Source organism: Globicephala melas, chromosome 18 (genome assembly GCF_963455315.2).
Source record: "Globicephala melas chromosome 18, mGloMel1.2, whole genome shotgun sequence".
Taxonomy (NCBI): Eukaryota; Metazoa; Chordata; class Mammalia; order Artiodactyla; family Delphinidae; genus Globicephala; species Globicephala melas.
The window spans coordinates 9,287,750-9,304,395 of record NC_083331.1 but is presented as its reverse complement, the minus strand read 5'-3'; the positions used below and the strand labels follow the sequence as shown (position 1 = coordinate 9,304,395).

Sequence of the window (16,646 nt, the reverse complement as noted above, 5' to 3'; positions counted from 1 at the left end):
GATGCTCTTAATCAAGACAAGACTTTAAATAGGAAAAACAGGTTTTGAAGAGAATGCAGCAAGTTCAGTTTTAATAGGTGTGTTGGAAGGGCCAGGAGGACCCCACAGATGGATGAGACTAGTGAGTAGTTGGGAATGTACCTCTGGAGCTCAGGTGAGATGTCCACACTAGAGAAAGAGGATGGGCATCATCAGAGTCTAGTTTATTTTAAGATGAGATATCTCATTATGCTTGTGCAGAGTAAAAAGAACAAGAACCGCAGTCTGAATTCTAAAAAATATCAATAGTTAAGGTGCAAGTATTGCTTGGTGACAGGAAGGAGATAGTGTTTAGAGAGATGAGAGAATTCATCACCTTGAATGCCGAAGACCAGAAGAGTTTCAAGGAAGGTGAGTGCCAATTAGGCCCATTGCTACAAATAGGTCTTTGCTAGAAAGAGACTATGGAATTTGGTGATTAAAAACTCATTGGTCAAAACTGGAAAGAGCCCAGTGTCCATGGGGTAAACCCATGGACACTTCATACCATATCTTCATACCATAGAATACTACTCAGTAGTTAAAAGGAATGATTATTGCTATACACAACACAAATTAATGTCAAAAACATTGTGATGAGTGAAAAAAGCCAGACACACACAGAATACATACTGTATGATCCCATTTATATGATGATTGGGAGTGGCGGGAGGGGATGTGGTGGTAGGGAAAACTGACAGTAAAGGAGCACAGGAGGACCTTCTGATGTCAAGAAATGTTCTTTATCTTGTTCGAGGGTAGTTATAATTGCCAAAACTCATTGAACTGAAAACTTAAGATCTATGTATAACCAGAATACAAAAAAAAAGTCATTGGTCAAAGATGGGAGGTTTTGCAACTGAATTTGCTGCTTCTAAATTTCCACTAATTTACAGAGAGATATTCCTTTATGAAAGCAAATGTCCATACAGAGAGAGAGAAATCACAGTTACCAAATTTTCAAAGCAGAAAAACAAAAATATGTGGTAGAGGATTTGACAAGCCCAAGAAACAAAATCTAAATGGTCAGTGGACAAAGTCATAGGTCAGTGGACAAAGTCATAAAATAACTCAATTTTCACTACAGAAATCCTAAAAATCCAAAATGTGAAGTGAGATTGAAGGTGAGTCAAAAAGAAGAGGGTTGGGACTTCCCTGGTGGCGCACTGATTAAGAATCTGCCTGCCAGTGCAGGGGACACAGGTTCAAGCCCTGGTCTGGGAAGATCCCACATGCCGTGGAGCAACTAAGCCCGTGTGCCACAACTACTGAGCCTGCTCTCTAGAGCCTGTGAGCCACAACTACTGAGCCCAGGTGCTGCAACTACTGAAGCCCGCATGCTTAGAGCCCGTGCTGCACAACAGGAGAAGCCACCGCAGTGAGAAGCCCGTGCACCACAACGAAGAGTGGCCCCGCTCCCCGCAACTAGAGAAAGCGCGCACGCAGCAACGAAGACCCAACGCAGCCAAAAATAAAAATAAAATAAAATTTTAAAAATTTATACAAAAAAAAGAAGAGGGTTGTTTGAAATTCTATTTTATTTTTAAAAATATTTATTTATTTATTATTTATTTTTGGCTGCACCAGGTCTTAGCTGTGGCTCACAGGATCTTCGTTGCAGCATGCAGGATCTTTTGTTGCGGCATGCCAACTCTTAGTTGTGGCATGAGGGCTCTTAGTTACAGCATGCAGACTTCTTAGTTGTGGCGTGGGATTCTTAGTTGCGACATGCGGACTCTTAGTTGTGGCATGCATGTGGGATCTAGTTTCCTGACCAGGGATCGAACCCAGGCCCCCTGCTTTGGGAACACGGAGTCTTACCCACTGAACCACCGGGGAAGTCCTGAAATTCTATTTTAGAGTAGGTAGAGCCGTTGATCCACTCCGCAAGCTAAATCTTGCTGACTTCTCTCCCTAACCATCAGCACAAGACTGGAAGTTTATTCTCTGGAGAGGCTGGACCGAGGGACATCAGACACTGCTGAAAATGGAATACTCTACTGAAAATGGGGGCTCCATTGACAGTCTACCTATATTCCAAATATTGAGATCCCCAGGCCTCTTTTGTAACTCAGCTCCAGAGCACTGGAAAACACACTCAAGAAGAATCTGAGTTCTGAGAAATCTAATCAGCCCATGACTTAAAAAGAAAAAATATATATAGCAACCCCAACTAGAACAGGTCAGAAGGCTCTGAGAAAGACATCTCCAAGGAAATTAGATAGACTGATATATTTTAACACATTTAGATAATTAGGGAAGTGTCTGAGTTTGAATTTAAGGATAAGTACACAGAAAACTGAGGAAACAAATAAGATGCTTATTAACTCCTGGGATAATGAAAAGTTTAGAATGAAAGGAAAAGTAATCAGAGCATGATATACATGTGAATAGCATTTACATGGTCATAGAAAATAAACACTAAATATTGATTTATCAAAAAATTACAAAATTATGACAACTATATAAGAGGCAAAGGGTACAAATGTGCATGTAGGAGGATGAGGGGGGAATGCATAGTAAAAAAAACTTTATCTTTCATAGAACAACGTCAATAGATAATGGCTTAAACTGAAAAATGAAGAAGTAACAGCATATACATGTTGCTGGAAGTAAACACCAAAAGAAACACTTTAAAAAGTTGCCTCCAAAGACTGGTAAATGGAAAAGGACGTGAGGGGTAATGTTTGACTCCTTAAACCATATGCTATAATTAAAAAAAAATCAAATAAAACAAAATAATAAAGGCATTTGCAAAGAGAATTTCATGAAATTAGATTGCAGTGGGTTGAAGAGTGAATGAAAATTAAGGATGTTCTCAGCAAACTGAATAATATAAGGAAGGGGATGTCAGGATGGTGAGTAGAGTTGCTTGATGGAAAGATAAGATTGAAGGAAAATTGGTAGTTTGCTTGATTATGGTTATTTAGGTTGCTAACTAATTGGTTAGTCAGTTTGTTCATGACAGGGATGAGCTTAGAGAAAAAAACAGTGAAGAGTCTGCTGAGGTGAGAGGGAATAAATGAGGTGTCAAAGTCCCAATGAAGTGGTGGATGTTGAAATCAGACACATGATAAAGTGTTAGCTTTGAAAAAGAATAGGAGCATCTCTTTTATATGATGAAGGAAAGAATTGTTAAAAGAATTAGTGACTTAAGCTGTATTTTCCCACTGGCAGTCGTGGCTAAGTCATCTGTTGAGGGATTAGATAGTTTTCATTCTCTGAGAATGGATGCTGACTAGAGACCAAAAATGAAATAAATGCTGGGTAGCAATTTGATGAGCCCAGCTGAGGGAGAATTTCAAAATGTATATATTAGTCAGCACGGGCTGCCATAACAAAATACCACAGACTGGGTGTCTTAAACAACAGAGGTTTATTTTCTCACAGTTCTGGAGGCTGGAAAGTCCAAGATCAAGGCGCCAACAGGGTTCGGTTCCTGGTAAGGACTTTCCTCCTGGCTTGCAGACAGCCACCTTCTTGCCCAGTCCTCCCGTGGCGGATTGAGAGAGAGGGAGGGAGTGCTCTGGTGTCTCTTCCTTTACAGACATTAATCTTGTTGGATCAGGGCTCCACCCTATGACTTCATTTAACCTTTATTACTTCTTACTCCAAATACAATCACATTGGGATTTAGGGCTTCAGTGTATGAGTTTGAGGAGGACACAGTTCAGTCCATGGCATGTGTAATTCAGCACTATTACACAAGAGCAGAAGAGAAGACAGATGGTTGAGTTGATCCAAATTTGGGGAATTAGTAGGACAGACTGGATGGAAGGTCAAGGTGGCAGACGAATTGAGGGACTGGTGAAAGTATGGCTAAAACTAAGTGCTCACAGCTTCCAAGAATAGTGGAAAGAGAAGCCAGGAAAGGGAAGGGGCAGGGATTGGTAGGCTTCATGGAAGGTCCTCTCAGGTCTGGAGGCTGGAGAACAAATGGGAACTCTTTTACTGTGTACCTTCTCTGGGTACAGTCCTTTCTTCGGACGTGATTGGTTGCTTCTGCACTTTCAACTTCACTGGCAATCAATGAGAATTATCAAACTGGAAGGAAGATTTAGGTTCATTAATGGTAGCAATCATCACATTTTTCTTTCTTTTTAGACGACTAAATACCTTGAACAAGTGTGCCTCAATGAAACTTGATGTGAACTTCCAAAGGAAAAAGGTAGGTAAGCTTACTACACCTTACTGAGACCATGGCTATACCAATAGGAGAAGCTTGCATTCACAAATGAAAAACAACACGAACTGAAGCAAAATTCTGAAATGCCCGACCGTCAGTGTTTGTTCTCCAAATATCCCATTATATCATAAACATCATAAGTAAGTCTGTTATATATCTAGGCTGACGTCTGTTTGTTTCACTGTTTCATTTTGATTTAGTTTTATCAGAGGGTTTGCATAAAAATGTAAAATGCCTTAATTGTTTATGATAATCTTTCAGAAGTTTTAGTTGTAAATATCCACTCCATATTAGACCCAAATTCTCCACAGTGATTTGTAGATTAAGAGAATGCAGAAAAGAATCTATGGGGCCAAGTGTCTTCTGCCTCATTCTTTCCTGTGGCATTTTATTTTCAAGTGCAGTCAAGATGCATTCATTGTCAGGCAGGTTTGTTTCATCATGGTTGAGGGGTTGGGGGGAGAGTGTAACAGCAAGATTCAGAACCTGCCGCATCTCTCCATTCTCGCCCCTTGCACTTTTCTCTGGTCACAGGGAATGTCCTTCAGTTTTACGAGCCACTATGCTCCCTCCCTCTTCTAGGACTTTGCACGTGCTCTTCCCTCTGTAGGAATAAGACAGGAGATTTTGGTTCTGAAACAAAGCTGTACTTTATTGAGCACTTACTGTTTTCCACGAGCTATGTTATGGCATTTAATCCATTGTGATAGGGATTCTCTGTTTTCTAGAGAAGGAAAATAAAACCTGAACAGGTTAAGTCCCTTGCCCGTGATCTTTCAACCAGTGGAGGAGCAGGGTTTCAATTTCAGGTGTGTCTAACTCCAAAACCGAGGCCCCTAACCACTGCACTGAAAGACCTCTCTTTCTCACTGAATTGATCCTTTTAGGAAACTCAGAATTGAAATCGTTGCCTACTTTTTTCATTTCACATCTTCAGTATGTAACAAGTCAAGTCTTAGTATATTTTGAAGAAGCAGAGAAAACATCTTTGAGTCAAAAGAAAGTGTTCTTTATTCTGGTCTATACAGAGAAGTCATTACAGCCCATGGATTTTAAGTCACTCCTGAGTAACCTAATCTTTAAAAATAACTTTAACCTGAATTTCTGCTCTAAAACAGCACCCAAAAAAAGCGCAAATGAATTCTGGTTGACCTCACCTTCAAAACAGTTTAGGGTTTGAGCTGGGAGCCAAAGATTTAAGCTAAGGAGGTAAAATGGTGAAAAACAATATCCAGAGAATATATTAAAACATGAGCAATTTGTCCAGGTCAAAGAAAAATTGTAAATGTGGGAATAAACATCCCAACAGCTATCTGGCTGAATAGACCCCTTGAGAAGCATACACACTGTTTGCTTGTAACACATGGTTCTTATTAAACCGAGCGTAGCCACGCCCGTGTGGCTGGTCTGTACGCTGCCGGTGCAGCTCCTTAGCTGCTGTGTGTCACAAAAGCAAATGCCAAAAACTAACAACAGGATTTGTTTTCAACCAAGTGGTGTGATTGGATTCTTCCCTTATTGCCGGCATTTCAAAACCCACATGTGAGATAGGCTTGAATAACATTTGTTAGACTCTGTTACCTTCACAAAAGCTCCTCTGTAAATTGGTCACTTCAGTATTCTGACATTCTTAATTTAGTCCTTACGTTGGATATAGTGGCACACACTCTTACAGCCCCTACTTAGCTGTAGGCCCCGCAGATGCATGCACTTGAATAAAACATTGCTTTCCACATTGTAAACTGGGGACTCATGGCCTGAATTTTGAAATAAATAAATCCAGTGGGTGATCTCCACCCACTTGTGAATCTCAGTCATGACCAGCATCTGTGACTGGTCTAAGCAACTATGCAGGAGACCCTGGTGGTGGCACGTGTTCCCATGATCTGTCCCTTGCCCGAGTCATAGGCTAGTCCTTTATTTTACTGCAAAAAAATGCCAAAAATAAATACAGGCTAGGACTAGGCCAAATGATCAAAAATAGAAAATGAAACTCGCGAACCAAGCACCAAAGGGAGCTTCAACCAACTTTGGAATTAGTTTGTTTGGAAGAAGAAAAAAAAAGACAGTAGCATTTCCTCTGGGTATGTCCCCATTTTAATCAATCCAAGAAATAGAAATATAATGTTCATCTCTAATCTGCAGAGGCCCAGACATGTTTAATGCTGCAGGATGTCATCCCCAAATGGCTTAGCTGTCCAGGGCCACAGTCATTCTTCTCCCATCAGGACCATTGGGCCTCAGAAGGGCCGTGTGTGCTTGCTCAGTGCTCTGTGGTGTGGTTAACGAGCTCCCGCAGTGCCCACTCTGTGCCAGGCACTATTCCTCATCACTAACCCCGTGTCACAGATGCAGAGGTTGAAGGGCAGGGAAGATGAGTAACCTGCCCAGAGCCACGAAGAAACAGCAGAGGCAGGATCTGAGCCCAGCTATTCTGGCCGCAAACTGCCCCTCCTGGCCTTTCAGAGATATTCAGAAATGTATTGGCCTGAGCTTCTGACCCTTGGCCTGAGACCTGGAAGGGTTTCCTCAGCAATACATACAATTATGTATTTTTATTGTTGTTTTAGAAGAAGGATATTTCTTGCTGTCTTGTACTCAAGTCCATGATCTATTTAATGTCTTCATGGAAATTTATCTCTGGATCTCTCATAGTGAATGAGTCATGAATCTCATTGCTCTGCTCTGAACTTGGTTCTCATTTAATTCTGTTTAATTCTGAAGAGTTTGGTGGGTTGACCCAAGGCAGAAAAAAAAAAAAAGAGAATCCACAAATACATAAAGATGGTGAAGCCTCATTCATACTTACTTAGGCATGCACTTTTCCTGTACATCAAATGCCACTCGCTTGTAAAGCACCAGGAGAAATGAAATCGCACCTTACCACTTTGCAGAAGAGAGAAGCAGTCCTCTAAAGATCGAGATTACCTTCCCTGTGAGAGTCAGGTGGAGAAGAGTGTCCTCAGTCTTGGCCAGGCTCCTCACTGAAAGACTCACTAAAACCCGGCATTTCTGAGAGCCTGGGGACGTCAGCAGTTGTCTGCCTCGGGCCTCAGGCTCCTCCCCCTGCAGCGCTGCAAGTGGCAGGTCCCTGCTTCTGAACTGGAGGGCTCAGCTGCTCAGCTCCAGTCAACTGTAATGGAAGATAAACGTCTAAATTTCTGTGTAACTATGCATTAGCCGCCTCTCACGGCTGTGGACTTGTATGGGCTCCTGTTTCCAGCGGAAAGAGATGGTCAAATTTTGTTTAAAAAAATACAAAATCCTTTCTTTTGCAGTGTCTGGTTGGCATTTGTCTCTGAAGCATGTATAATTTCAGCTAAGAATGTTTTCATTTTTTAGAAAAAGCCAAACACTGGCGTTTCATCTAAATTAAAAACCCCAAGGCACTTGCAAAGCTGATCTTTCTCAGAAAAGTGTTTCTCTTCATTATTACCTACAGAATTCACACTTGCTTTATGACAACACTGAAATCCCCTAATTACGGTTAGCGTTTATGCGATAGTGCTTAGCTCTGAGTACAAAGCTAAAGTCAGAGACCGAACTCCCATAAGGATCTCTGTTAGATAAGGAAAGAGAGGGACGCGCACGAACACAGGACTCTTACCTAAGATTTCCCAGGGGAGAAAGAGCAGCTTCAAAAGAAGTTTCTGGTTTAAGTTATAGTTTTAACAAAGCTCTCTGAAATCATGGCCAAAGGTGGAAAGCCACACAGAAACAATGACTAATTGCCACGTTGCAGCCAGCACCTCCCGGCCTGGATGCCGTGGGCATTTCAAAGGAGCTGCGGGTGTCGTCAGGGAGCCTGACCTCTGCCTCCCAATCCACCCCACCGGCCCCCCTGCCTTTCACAACCTCAAATCTCCCACCAAATAAGACACCTCCTGGCAGCTCCGAACAGCAGCGTCACATGAAAGAAGTTACATTTCATTCCATCATTCGCTTGGCTGGAGAGTATACAGTCTTGATTTGAAGACTGTTGCACGTGAATGTCCTAGAACCATAGGATCTCTGAGTTAGATCTTCGCTCATCTTTTCCAGTCTCCCATCCAGTACAGGATATACTTTTAGAGCATCTATCACAATTCACTCAGGCTCTGTTTGTAAGCATCTAGACATGATGAGTTCATTATATTGCAAGGCAGTTTGGTTTTTCCTAATTACCAGAAGTCTTCCATATAATAAGCTAAAAGCTGATTCTATGTAAATTTGCCCATCTGATTCCAGCTGTTTTCTCTGGAGAAGCACAGAATATGGATTTCCCCTTCCTCTAGATCCGGGGTCAGCAAACTAGTGCTCCTGCTTTTGTAAAGAAAGTTGTATTGGAACAAAGCCACACCCATTCTTTTGGCTGCAAAGGCAGAGTTGAGTAGTTGTGACAGACTGGATGGCCTGTAAATCTAAAATATTTACTATCTGACCCTTTACAGAAAGTTTTCTGACCTTTGCTCAATCTAGAACAAAGTCTCTTAAACTGTCTATGGTGACTGATTTTTCTTTTTTTAATTTCCAGTCTGCCACTGACCAAGATAACGTTTGTAAAATGCACTACAAAGGAATTATTAGAAATATGAAATGATAAAAGGTTATAGAAAATACAAGCCTAAATGTTTTATTAGACTCTACAGATACAAAATTGCATCCCAATAAATATAATTGGAACAAATATAACAGGAAATAGAAAAGAATTACAAAAATTATTCATATTTTTATTAAAAGTATACTTAGGCTATTAATATGAAGAATCATGATTGCACTTATAACTTTTTTTGTTGTTCAGCTGTCAGAACTAAACAAAAAGTGAACTTTGAAATTCCCCTTGTTAAATGTCTGTACGCACATTTCAATCAAACACTATGACTATAAGTATTCCTGACAGTGAGTTTTTTGCTTGTTATCTAATTTAGGTTGGATGACAGCAACACTACTCACAGGGAAAAATGCATATCTAAAATGTTTCTTTGTTTTTTTGTTTTGTTTTATTTTGTTTTTTGGCTGTGTGGGTCTTCATTGCTGCACTCAGGCTTTCTCTAGTTGCAGAGAGCGGGGGCTACTCTTCTTTGCAGTGTGCTGGATTCTCATTGCAGTAGCTTCTCTTGTTGTGGCACATGGGCTCTAGGCATGCAGGCTTAGTAGTTGTGGTTCGCAGGCTCAGTAGTTGTGGCACGCAGGCTTAGTTGCTTTGTGGCATGTGGGATCTTCCTGGACCAGGGCTTGAACCTGTGTCCCCTGCATTGGCCGGCGGATTCTTAACCACTGCACCACCAGGGGAGTCCCTGTTTCTTTGTTTTAATACTAGTCATCATAAAGAAACCCATCTCACAGAATATGTTGAGTGGAATCAAAGAAGTCTTAAAGTAATTCTTTAAAGTTTTGGCTATTTTTTTTACCTTTCATTCAAAATGAAGTAAGTGATGCTGTATTTTCAAAATTCATCTTCAATCTTTCATTACTATCCAACTTCTGCAATTATCTTTCTGTAAAACAGTGGATCCTGTACATTATACACTTTGGGTTATGGTAGATAAACTAATCTTGAAACGTCACACATTATAACCTGCTGCGCCCAACACCCAAGCTGGTCTCAACCCTGTTCAATAAGACAAGTCCACTGATCATGAACTCGTATAGCACAGCCTTGCCAAATGGTGACAAACGGTTTTAATGCTTACTCTCAACGTCTGAACTTATCTCAGTGAAGACTAGTAAGTTTGAGGACTGTCAACCCCTTAACCACACTTCGAGTAGCACTGCTCTTGAGTTCCTTCTTTCTAAACCAAACCATTAGTTCTTTCAGTCATCCTTCATAGAAGGTTGTGGTGTCTAGATCATTGGCCATTCCGATTACTCTTCTCTAGGAGTAAATCCCTTTCCACGTGCCCCTGAAAATGTGGCTCATTGTTCCTGATGTATGTGACCAGGCAGAATACAGTGGGTCTGCAACCTTCCAAGTATTGAGATTCATGCTTCTGGTCAGGTATCCTAAGGTGGGTGATCATAGTTTGGTAGCCACATTACATGGTTAACTCATATTAAGCTTAAATCTGCTACAACTCTCAAGGCTATTAATAGGAACCAAGCCTTTCCATCTTGCACATCCTATAATAGATTTGTGAAGTTATGGTCTTTATATTTTACTTCATGAAATTTCATCTTATTAATAGGCCGTCCTTCAATTCTGTTAAGATCTTCATGCATCTCAATATCACTATGCTCTAACAACAATAATTAGTTTTATCTTGCACTTTAACATTTATCGGGCATTTTCATATATAATCTCATTTGATCCTGTTGACAAACCATGCTAAATGTGTATTGTTATCATTTCCATTTTACAGCTGAGAAAATTGAGTCTCAAAGTGGGTGCCTTGCTCAAGATCACTTAGTGAATAATCTGTGCCATCTTCACATCTAAAAAACATGAATTCTTCTGACTCATTCAAGTTATTCTTAAAATGGGCATACCCTGAAAGCACCCCCCAGAGATCTCTCCTTCAGTTACTTTCAGTCGTTTGATCACACTCTTTGATGGAGTTACTCAACCAGCTACTAACAAAATGCTCTGTAGCCTCCAGCAGTTTGCCATCTTGGCCACAACCATATCGTGAGAGCCTTTTGTCAATTCCTGGCTGAAATCCAGACACTCCACGTCTGTGGTATCTCCATGGTTTACTAAATCATTAAGATAAGAGAATAAAGTTAGTTTGGTGTGTTTTTCTCATAAACACATCTGACTCCGAGAGGTTTCCATTTTGCATTTCTAAATAATCACAGACTATTTGTTTTTAGCCTTAAAAAAAAAAACAGATGAAATCTGATCATCTTAAACAATCAGTACACTTTCACAGTTATTGGGGAGTCTGCTATGTGCCTGACCATCTGCTACGCCGTGAATGTATAAAAAAACTAAAACTCTAGTGTTTTTCATACTGTGAATCATGGCCTGTTGGTGGATTATCAAATGAATTTGGTTGGTTGCAAACATTTTTTTAAAAAAAATGAAATAGACTAAACTAGAATATAAAGTATCAGAGGACAAAGATAATTATTATAGTATGAATTTCTTTCTTTCTTTCTTTCCCTTTCTTTCTTTTTTTCTTTCTTTCTTTTTCTTTCTCTTTCTTTCTTTCTTTCTTTCTTTCTTTCTTTCTTTCTTTCTTTCACTTTAGCATAATTTGTATGTGGGCCTTGAGTAGTGATGGAAAATGTACTTTTTAAAATTAGCAGATAACATTTATTGAACACTTAGTATGTTCCATATACTGTTCTAGGTACTGTATATGGATTACTTCCTTTTATGCTTCTTCCATTTTTATTGAGATATCATTGATGTAGAGCACTATATACGTTTAAAGTGTACAGCATGATTTGACTTACATGCATCATGATTCCCACAATAAGTTTAGTGAATATCCATCATTCCATATAGATACAATGTGAAAGAAATAGAAGAAGAAAATTTTTTTCCTTGTGATGAGAACTGTTAGGATTTACTCTCTTAACAACTTTCACATGTAACGTACATCCGTGTTCATTATATTTATCACGTTGTACATTGCATCTCTAGTACCTATTTATCTTATAACTGAAAAATGTATTTCTTACTGTATGTCACTATCAGTAGTTTCAAAGATCCTGCACTAGTGGGAAAAACAGACACAGAGTCATGTCAGTACCCTTTGGATGTACTATGATAATTGCATGCACAGGGTACTAAAGGAGATGGGTATTTTTTTCTTTTTTCTCTGTTTTATTTTTGATTTTTATTGCTTTGGTTTTTGTTTGTTTGTTTTGGTTCAAACCATCTAAATACTGCAAAATTTCCCTGAACTGTTTGCCTTTTTTCCCAGGAGTTTACCACTTTCTCATATGCCTTGGTTGGGTTTTAAATATCCCTTTTTTGCCCACAGCTAGTATAATAAGCTCTTTAGAGCCTAGCAGACAGGGGCAGGCTTTCCATCCCCAGCCCACAGTGCCCGCTTGGCATCTTTTCTAAACCAACATAAAGAAGTCCTTATCCAAGTAGTATGTGGTTTGCTAGCATCAGTAACCAAGTTTGGGCTCGCTTTAGAGAGCTCGTTGGAGCTAACACTAAATATTGTAGTTTCTATTTTTAAATATCTGTATTTTCTTTAAAAGCATATCCTTCTTTTGCCTTCTCAGAAACTATTTGCTAAAAGGCTTTTTCAGAATGCTTACTTAATATCAACTTCTCCTCACTAGCTTCCTAAAATGTGACATGAAAATCCAATAAACTAAACCTTCAACCTATCACAGTACCTGATATTTAAATGACTCTCAGATTTCAGGGTTTATTGTATCCATTACAGGGAAAGAGGAAGTAGAAAATGCTACAAAGAAAGTATATTTTTGACTCATCATCCTATAGTCTTGCCTTTTTTTCCATTTGTACAATTTTTAAACTCTTTCGCCAAAGTTTTGTACAACGTTTTAAAAACTCAGAGCTAATTTCCTACTGTGTTCCCACAGCTATGGAATTCTTTGTGAGTACCATGCTTTTCTACCTTCTTTCACCTTATACTTGAAACTTCAAATGTGTCATTTAGTCCAACTCATGTAAGCCTAGATTTTCAGGAAATAAATAAGAATGGGAAGACCCCACATTTATTGACTAAGCATCTGTTTATTTTTCCTTGAAAACAATATATTGCAAAGTCCAGAGAAGATAAGGTGGATGTCAGATATGTAGAAAGATAGATAAGCCATCGGTCTTACACGGACAGGTAGCACAGAAACCACTGAACAGACACTGAAAAATAACAAATGAACAAATACTCCTCAGTGAGGGACTACTAAATGCAGTACTTCATTTAATCCCCACAGCGAACCTATGAGGCAGGGCCTATTTTTACTCCCATTTTATAAATGATAAAAACTTACTTTGGAGAGAGTAAGCAACTTGTGTACAGTCACCTAAGTCTAACTGGTATTAACTACTAGCACTGGGAACCAGGTCTTAGAACCAGATGTCAAAATAAAGTGAAATAAACTTAATCCAATTAACTACACACACACACACACACACACACATACACATATAGATATATATAGAGAGAAGAGTTACTATATGCTTGATGAACTTACCTGTAAATGTTGAGAGTGGGTGCTTGTGACATGAGTTTAAGTTAGTATTATAATAAATGCTACAATAAAGATCTAAACCTAATGCTACAGGAGTACAGAGGGAGTGCAGTCACTGCCTTGGGGCTGTCCTGAAAGACTTCAAAGGGACACATGAACTGAGTACGCAAGAATGGTCAGGGACCAGGGAAGGATGTGGGGACCATATATACCCCTTAGGCTCTTAATCCTGTAACAGAGCTGGGTGTTGGGGCGTAGTTGCAGGTCAGAGAACAGAATGCAGGAAGATTGGGAGGAACAGCTGAAATAAGTAAAGCACACTGCAATCAGGTCAAAAGAGCTTCGAATGCCATAATAACACTTAGGAGGGCTGAGGGAAACTGAAAGCTTCTAAACTGGGAAATCCTGTGATCGTACTTGGATTACACTTGGAAAGCTGTTTAGATGGAGAAGATGCTGGCCTGGTTTTTACTGTGATAACCCAGCCAGAGGTGCCAAGGACCTGCACTAGGGAATGGGAGTGAAGATAAGAGTAGGGGAGCGGATCTGAGAATCATTTCAGAGTTGGGTCTTGGTCATACGCATGGTGAGGAGAAGAAGGAGCAGATGATTCCGTTCATCTCAGAAGGAAATTATTTAGATGGCCTAAACAAAGCCATCTCTGGGAACCAGACTCTCCTCTCTCAGGTGCTACGAATTCAGGCAGAACCCAGACAAGTAAGAGCAATGTGTGAGGTGCAGCAGGTACGACAGGACAGAGCAGTGGGGCCTCGGCACCCGGACAGGCGTGTCCTACGAAGGCACTCCAATTCAGGGTTAATTAAAACCAGGAAGGCCGGCCCGGCCGTGCAGGCTGGGTTGGACTCTCCTCCACCAGGGGTCTCTAGAATAGCTCCCAAGTTTCTACTTCCAGGAATTCGGAGATAATTTTGCCGTTAACTTACACAGGGAACATATGCTAAGAATCAAGTCTGGGAGACTAAGGAGTGTTGGCTCCGAGGTTCAGAAGAGGGAAGCTGGAAATACGGTCCTAGGGCTCCATGAAGAGGTTTCAGGGAAGAAGTAAATGCATTTTATGGCAGGATTAAGTTTCTATGCGAAAAGGAGAACTACAGGTGTTTTATATTTAGGCTGTCTCGAGGATGGTAATTACGCCCTCTTTGTAATCAGGCAAGGAAGCTTCTCAGAGAGGAAGGAAGGCAAACTGAAAGGAAGAGAGCTTTGCGGGTTGGGAAGGAATCTTCCAGCTACTGGGAAGGAAGAGGGTGTAGGGACCATAAAGACGGTGGAGGGACCCAGCGAAGGTGCCCAGGAAACCCAGAGAGCACGCGCGACAGGGAAGGAAGGAGAAAAAGGAGGTGGGGGTACCGTGCCTGTGCTCACCTAGATTCCCCTCTCCATCCCAGCCACCTGTAAATGCGCGTCATCCTTGATGTTTCCCAGGGTGACGACTCTGATGAGGAAGATCTCTGCATCAGCAACAAATGGACTTTCCAAAGGACCAGCCGCCGGTGGTCTCGCGTGGACGACCTCCACGCAGTGTTTCCCGGCGGAGACAGAAACGGGTCGTCAGGAGACATTACGATGAGAAACACGACCAGCAGTGAGAGCGTCCTCACCGACCTGAGCGAGCCCGAGGTCTGCTCCATTCACAGCGAAAGCAGCGGCGGGAGCGACGGCCGCAGCCAGCCGGGCAGCTACGGCGCCGGCCGGGAGGCCTTGGACGGCCCCGGGCACTACTGCGCCCACGGCCCAGCCATGCTGGACGCCACGCTGGGCGGCAGCAGCCTCCCGCCGTCCCCCAGAGACGGTCTCCAGCACCCTTTGCACCCAAAGAATGAGAAGCCCTCCCGGGCCAGAGCCAAATCCTTTCTGAAACGCATGGAAACACTGCGAGGGAAAGGAGCGCAGGGAAGGCAGAAGGGGTCCGGGCGGACCGGGGGCTTGGTGATCAGCGGCCCGGTGCTGCAGCAGGAGCCCGAGTCCTTCAAGGCCATGCAGTGCATCCAGATTCCAAATGGAGATCTCCAGAACTCACCCCCCGCTGCCTGCAAAACAGGGCTTCCGGGCCCCAGCAAATGGAGCGGTGAGAGCAGCCCGTCGGAAAACAGCAGCAGCGGGGTGAGCACGCCCGGCCTGAAGGAGCGAAGATGCCAGGAGGCCCACAAGCGCGGGGGCATGTACTTAGAAGACCTGGATGTGCTGGCGGGGACAGCACTGCGGGGTGCAGGGGACCAAAACCACGCCCGCGAGTTTCATTCCCAAGAGAACTTGGTGGTGCACATTCCCAAGGACCACAAACCAGGCACGTTCCCCAAGGCGCTCTCTATCGAAAGCCTCTCACCAACAGACAATAGCAGCGGGGTTAACTGGAGGACTGGAAACGTCTCCCCGGGCAGACGACCGGGCCCTGGGGCCGGGGAGCCCAGGCTCATGGCGTCCTGCCACAGAGCGAGTCGAGTTAGCATCTATGACAACGTCCCTGGCTCCCACCTGTATGCCAGCACCGGGGATCTTTTGGACTTGGAGAAGGACGATCTCTTCCCTCACTTGGACGACATTCTGCATCATGTCAACGGGCTCCAAGAGGTAGTGGATGACTGGTCCAAAAACCTGTTACCTGAACTGCAGGCACATAACGCACTGTCCGGAGAAGCTGGCTTCTGCCCCTTTCCCCCTCCTAGTCAGATCACCTTAGATTTCGAAGGCAATTCTGTCTCCGAAGGTCGGACAACACCCAGTGATGTGGAAAGAGATGGAGCGTCTCTTAATGAATCAGAGGCTGCTGGGGTCAGAGAAAGGAGGGACTCTGGAGTAGGGGCCTCTCTGACCAGGCCAAACAGGTTGGTGGCATGACTTTGTGAAATGATGTTTAATCCATTTCATAATAATTATGGTCTATGTATTTAACAAACATTTATAGAGTACCTTCTAAATATTTAACACTGTCCTAAGTGATGTATGTGGTTGGGGATTATTTGAACAGTAGTAGTATGTCTTTTGTGCAGATACTGTGGTGATTGAATCCATGTTAACTCACATTCATTTCTCCTAGTGTTTACCCTTTAATTCAATCTTGGTTTTATGCAAAAAGAAATTTTTGAGCTTCTTATGTGCAAATCACTGATGAGAAGGTCCATGACCTGTGCACAGGCCCTTCCCATGACCTTGCACAGCATCTCTACCCCAAATTTTAAACTTTTAAAAAACTCCATGAGAAATTTCTGAGATCTAAGGTGTATACACACTTCATAAGTTTATTTTGGCTTGAAAATGCCGATTACTACGTACATAAAAGCTGTTGTACAACGACCATTTCAGAAGCTCCTTAGACAATGGC

General features: G+C 42.0%; 1 protein-coding gene across 8 annotated transcripts in view; it reads left to right on the top strand.

Annotated features, from left to right (window-relative positions):
• The window catches only part of STARD13 (StAR related lipid transfer domain containing 13), a 320,629-nt gene that overhangs the window by 280,664 nt on the left and 23,319 nt on the right, over positions 1-16,646 (top strand). For 6 of the 8 annotated variants that reach the window (XM_060287920.2, XM_060287918.2, XM_030882525.2 and 3 more), the window contains 2 exons: positions 4,123-4,186; positions 14,750-16,149. In XM_060287920.2, the coding sequence (XP_060143903.1) occupies positions 4,154-4,186; positions 14,750-16,149 (1,433 nt within the window). In that variant the 5' untranslated portion in view covers positions 4,123-4,153. Of the gene's footprint in view, positions 1-4,122; positions 4,187-14,712; positions 16,150-16,646 lie in introns of all 8 variants that reach the window. The other 2 variants (XM_060287922.2, XM_060287924.2) reach the window with 2 other exon arrangements.